This window comes from Cebus imitator, unplaced genomic scaffold (genome assembly GCF_001604975.1).
Source record: "Cebus imitator isolate Cc_AM_T3 unplaced genomic scaffold, Cebus_imitator-1.0 Scaffold444, whole genome shotgun sequence".
Lineage (NCBI taxonomy): Eukaryota > Metazoa > Chordata > Mammalia > Primates > Cebidae > Cebus > Cebus imitator.
In genome coordinates this window covers 2,171,826-2,177,825 of record NW_016107759.1, presented here as the reverse complement: position 1 = coordinate 2,177,825, position 6,000 = coordinate 2,171,826, and the positions used below count along the sequence as shown (strand labels likewise).

The following is a 6,000-nucleotide window of genomic DNA, read 5'->3' as shown; positions in this document are numbered from 1 at the left end:
AAAAAAAAAAAAAAATCCAGTGTCTAACAACCATATGAAATATGCCTAATTTTACCTAAAGATTTATAGACAGGTAATATCTAGTATTATCAACAGAATGGGAAATAGGCATCCTCAGAGGCTATTGGTAAGATCAAACTTTTTGGAGGACAATTTGGCACTATTTATTAAATTTTAAAAGTGCATGCCTTTGGCCCAGTAATCTTCTAAAAATTAGAAATTTATCTTGCAGAAGTTATATATGTATATGTGTATATATGTGTGCATATATAATATATAAATGTTTATTTTAGTATTGCTTTATAAAATTAAAAATAAATAACAAACATATAAAAAAGAGATTGGTTAACAAATTATGGTACATACCTACAATATAAAATGATGTCGGCATCAAAAGGAATTATTTTGGGCTGGGCGCGGTGGCTCACACCTGTAATCCCAGCATTTTGGGAGGCTGAGGGGGGCAGATCACGAGGTCAAAAGATCGAGGCCATCCTGGCCAACATGGTGAAACCCTGTCTCTACTGAAAATACAAAAATTAGCTGAATGTGGTGGTGGTGCGCCTGTAGTCCCAGCTACTCAGGAGGCTGAGGCAGGAGAATCACTTGAACCTGAGAAGCAAAGGTTGCATTGAGCTGAGATCACGCCACTGCGCTTCAGTCTGGCGCGTAGTGAGACTCCATCTCAAAACAGACAAACAAACAAAACCAAAGAATTATTTTGACCTGCATATCCTGATATGGTCAATGTCCATTATATACTATTAAATGTAACAAGTAAATTGGAGAAGATAATTTATAGTACCATTCCATTTTCATTTTAGAAGGTAGTATCTAGAAAATACGAAAGGTTTATACACAAAACTGTAGTAGTAGTTTTGGGGAGTGGAGAGGTGCCTATACTTTCTAATTCCTACATGTTGCTCTTTTCCAGTGAACATGTATTTATTGTATAATTTTTTTTTTTTTTTTGAGATGGAGTCTCAATCTATCATCAGGCTGGAGTGCAGTGGTGCGATCTCGGCTCACTGCAACCTCCGCCTCCCAGCTTTAAGCGATTCTCCAGCCTCAGCCACGCGAGCAGCTGAGATTACAGGTGTGCACCACCATGCCCAGCTAATTTTTGTATTTTCAGTAGAGACAGGCTTTCACTATGTTGGCCAGGATGGTCTCAATCTCTTGACCTCATGATCCGCCTGCCTCGGCCTCCCAAAATGCTGGGATTACGGGTGTGAGCCACCACGCCCGGCTCTTATTGTATAATTTTAAAATACATGTATTCTGAGGCAGGTGCAGTGGCTCACACCTGTAATCCCAGCACTTTGGGAAGCCAAGGCGGCTGGATAACCTGAGGTCAGGAGTTCAAGACCAGCCTGGCCAAAATGGCAAAACCCCATCTCCGCTAAAAATATAAAAATTAGCTGGGTGTGGTGGTGGGCATCTATAATCCCAGCTACTCAGGAGACTGAGGCAGAAGAATCACTTGGACCAGGGAGGCAGAGGTTGCAGTGAGCCAAATTGGCGCCACTGTACTCCAGCCTGCATGACAGAGTAAGACTCCTTCTCAGAAAAAAAAAAAAAAAAAAAAAGAGTATAGAGGCTCCTCAGTGTTTTTTACATGAGTGTTCAGTTGAAGTTACAGGGATATTAATGATTGATAGAAGAACCAAACATGTAAATATTGTGTATTTCAAACAGTTGTGATATGGATAGGAAGAACCCTTTTATTTACTTCATTTTTGAGATAACAAAGAAAAAATGAATATATTTTTATATACAACACGAAAGAAGTCTTTTATTACATTATTTTTACATAACATTGGTTATAGCAAGGGAAACAAAATATTACTCATGTTTAGCATTTGCTAGGATGTGGTTATAATGTTGATGACAATAATGCTTCCTTTAAATAATATTTGTTGTAAGAGGAATTCACCTACTGTATGTAAAGGTGAGGAATTGCCTTGTAGCCTGAAGATCACCCAGATTTTAATAATGTTTATTTATCCTATTTTAGGAAGCGGGTATGTGATCCAAAAGAACATCTATGCGTGGGAGTCGCTAGGTATGGGGAAGTACCTCATGGCTCTGGCTATATCAGGACCTGTGTACATCATCCTGCTTTTCTTTGTTGAAACCAATATGTTCCAGAAACTGAAAACCAGGGTGTGTGACTTCTGCATGAGGCAAAATTTGGTGAGTAGGTCAATGTGTAAATCCTCTGGGGCAGGCCCAGGGCCTGGCTCCATAGCTTCCTTCCTGTGGTCTGTAGCTGCCTTGATTCTCAGCATCAGAGGGAGCCTGCAGATCATCTGGTCCCATCTCAGAGCAGAGAGGTGACAGCTCATGCCCAGGGACTCCCAGAGAGGGAAGAAGGCTTGGGCTTAGTCCCTAGGCCCTTTTCATGATGCTGGCCACCTGTGGGGCTTTAAGGCCTGCTCATCAATGAATAGAAACAATACCCTGAGATTAGGCCAAGTGGGGTGGCTCATGCCTGTAATCCCAGCACTTTGGGAGGCTAAGGCGGGTGGATCGCCCAAGGTTGGGAGTTTGAGACCAGGCTGGACAACATGGTGAAACCCTGTCTCTACTAAAAAATACAAAAATTAGGGTGTGGTGGTAGGCATCTGTAATCCCAGCTACTCAGGAGGCTGAGGCACGAGAATCGCTGGACCTGGGAGAGGGAGGTTGCAATGAGCCCAGATCATGCCATTGCACTCCAGCCTGGGCAACAGAGCAGGACTTATCTGAGAGTCCTAAAACCAGTCACCTTCTAGAACACCTCTTACCCCACAGACATCCATGAGCCAGACGGGAGAAAGTTCTGCCCAGTCAGATCTTGGTCTGAGTACTTTCCAGAAGCCAAGACCACCCAAGGAAACTGTAGAAAATATGCTTTTATTATATCTTGACATCCCCAGGTTATAATTCTTCTAGCTTTCCTCAAAAGTTGATGCCATGTTGTTGCATGTCCACCATATCATGGTCACGGCAATCTGAATTCAGTCTTTGATACCTGTAGTTGCTTCTGAGATAGGGGTGCACATTTTTATGAGAACCAGTGTCAGCTGGGCACCTTCAGGGCCTTCAAGAGAGGGACTTTGCTGGTCCCTTCAATCTCTACCTTCTACCATTGCAAAAGCAGTTACATTTTCCCTCCTTGTCTTGGAATGTAGGCAGTGTTGCACAAAGTAGCATTAGTGCCTGAAGACCAAGATGTGGAAGAAGAGGCAAAAAATATCCGGACTTATTTGGAAAATTTGTGTCAGAAAAATCCACTAGTTGTTAAAGAAATATCAAAGGTAAAGTCAGACTTGGCTTTAAAAAGTCATGAACATTCTTCTTTTGGGCCCTTTGCATAAGGAATCAGTAAAATGAAGGACTCTCAGCCCTGCCCGCAGGTGTGGAGTATCGGCAAGTGCCTCAGAGTGAATCACATGAGTTCATTTGTGTGCCCTGAGACAGAAATTTGGATCTCAGCCCTCCATTGTCTCTTCTGTGGTCCCCTGGAAGACAAGAGGGCCTGGGATGGGAGGGACACCAGAGCCATGAATCTCAAGAAGCAAGGATGTGGGCCAGGTGCGGTGACTCACGCCTGTAATCCCAGCACTTTGGGAGGCTGAGGCAGGTGGATCACTTGAGGCCAGGAGTTTGAGACCAGCCTGGCTGGGATTATAGATGCCCACCACCACACCCAGCCTGGCCAACATGGTGAAACCCCAGCTCTACTAAAAATTAATCTAATTAAGGAAAATTAGTAAGGTGTGGTGGTGGGTGCCTGTAATCCCAGCTGCTCAGGAGGCTGAGACAAGAGATTTGCTTGAACCTGGGAGGCGGAGGTTGTAGTGAGCCAAGATTGTGCCACTTTGCACTCCAGCCTGGGTGACAAGAAACTCCATCTTAAAAAAAAAAAAAAAAAAATCCGTGAACTTTGTACCATTTCCCCCCAAGTTTGTTATTCTTATTGTTTCCCTGTGGTTACTGGAAGTTAACAAAATCAAGGCCAGGCGTGGTGGCTCGCATCTGTAATCCCAGCATTTTGGGAGTTGAGGAGGGCAGACTGGCTGAGCTCAGGAGTCTGAGACTAGCCTAGGCAACACAGTGAAACCCTGTCTCTACTAAAATTTTTAAAAATTAGCCGGGTGTGGTGGTGGGCGCCTGTAGTCCCAGCTGCTCGGGAGGTTAAGACAGAATTGCTTGAACCCAGGAAGCGGAGGTTGCAGTGAGCCGAGATCATACCACTGCACTCCAGCCTGGGTGACAGAGCGAGACTCTCTCTCAAAAAAAAATCAGAAACAAACCCTCAGGCAACATCAAAAATATTTTGTTAGCTTTAGGGACAGAAGGGAAAGGGCCTATCTTAGGGAACTAAGTTCTCAATTTGCAAAGACAGTTGGAGAAGAGAAAGACCTTAATAAACCTGCTGGGAGTAACAGCTGAGAAAAGGCAAGGCTGAGCCTGGGTACAGGAGAGGCCACGTGAGCCCAGAGAGCAGCTGGGACCTACCCCCGAGCAGGTGTGCAGCAAGCACAGTGCAACTGCTGGACTGCTGATTGCGTTGCAGCCTCCTGACTGCGTCTCCTGTCTTGTGTGTCTCAGATCTACGTCCAGAAGGTACCCCTGCTGGCTGTGAACAAAGTGTCCTTCACTGTGCCACCACAAGAATGCTTTGGCCTGCTTGGCATCAATGGGGCTGGGAAGTCTTCCATTTTCAAAATGCTGACTGGGCAGAAGCCCATAACCTCTGGGGACGGCTTTGTCAAGGGCCTCAGCATCAGCTCTGACGTAGGGAAGGTGAGTGTGTCTCTGGAAACAAACCTGGGCTATGACACAGGATTTGGGGACAGGAACTGGAACAGGACTTGCTCTCTGAAAATTCCATGTATCTCTTTTGTCTGTGATCCCTAAATCCATAGCTCCGTCCTAGATTGCTTCTCTGAGCTCCGGATCATGTGTCCAGATGTTTACTTAACATCATCTCATGAATGGCCCACAGGCATCTGAAACTCAGCAGGCCCAAATCTCCCCACATCCCCCTGCCCCGCCAACCTGCTCTTTCCTCCTCCCTCATGCTTCCTTGGGGAATGTGTGGCACACATCCTCCTGCTGTTCAAGGCACCTCTCCAGACATCCAGTCAAGCACAGTCCGTGGATGCTCCCTCCCAGCAGCCCTTGAAGCTGCTGTCTCTGGACCTGGTCCTCCCGCACTCCCCCAGTTGAGGAGGCTTCTGTTCAGTCTGTGTTTTCCTTAACTTGTCTGCAGCGTTCATAATGCTGACCCTTTCCACCTTCTGACTAGGCTTCCTCTGTTAACTTCTGTAGCTTTCCCCTCTCCTGGCTCTTCTCAACCACTGACACATCCTTCTCAGAAGAGGGTCTTTTCCATCTGGCCCTTACATTTCGCAGGGGCTATGTCAAAAGCCGCTGTCTTTCTCACTCCACGTGCACTGTACCCGCCTATTGTCTTTTTGGCTGCTGTGGCTCCTGTTACCATGTCTGTACTGGGATGCCTCCCCAGTAGCCGCACCCCAGCCCACTCCAGCCCTGCGCTTCAGTCCTGCATGCTGATACCTTCTCATCAGCGTTCCTTGGACCTCTCGCAGATGTTTCAAACTTAATATCTACACCTAAGCCTGACCCACTTCTTGGAGTCTCTATCTCAATGTTGGCACTGGTTCAATGAGACACTTCTTGAAGGCCTTGTGTGTCCAACCATTGTGCTAGACCCAGTGGTTCTCACTTGCATGAGCACATGAACAAGCCATTGCCATGAGGTAAGTGCATAGCTGATGTCGGGGTGCTGCAGAGGGGATACAGTCAAAGGCCTCTAGAGAGACTGCACTGCAGAGGCACAGTAAGAGTCCTACTCTTCACAGCGACGCACGCGTGAGTCACTCTATTGCCAAGAAGTTTATCAAGCTGGCCTCTGTCCATGCCCTAATCCTGTAGAGAGAAAGAAAAAGAGCCCACCCAGTCTAGTTCCAGAATCCGTGCTCTCAG

General features: G+C 46.0%; 1 protein-coding gene across 1 annotated transcript in view; it reads left to right on the top strand.

Moving 5' to 3' along the window:
- Positions 1-6,000, top strand: part of LOC108290826 (ATP-binding cassette sub-family A member 17-like) — a 124,074-nt gene that overhangs the window by 104,814 nt on the left and 13,260 nt on the right. The window contains exons 23-25 of the mRNA XM_037732299.1: positions 2,022-2,200; positions 3,181-3,302; positions 4,600-4,794. Coding sequence (XP_037588227.1) covers positions 2,022-2,200; positions 3,181-3,302; positions 4,600-4,794 — 496 coding nt within the window. The remainder of the gene's footprint in view (positions 1-2,021; positions 2,201-3,180; positions 3,303-4,599; positions 4,795-6,000) is intronic.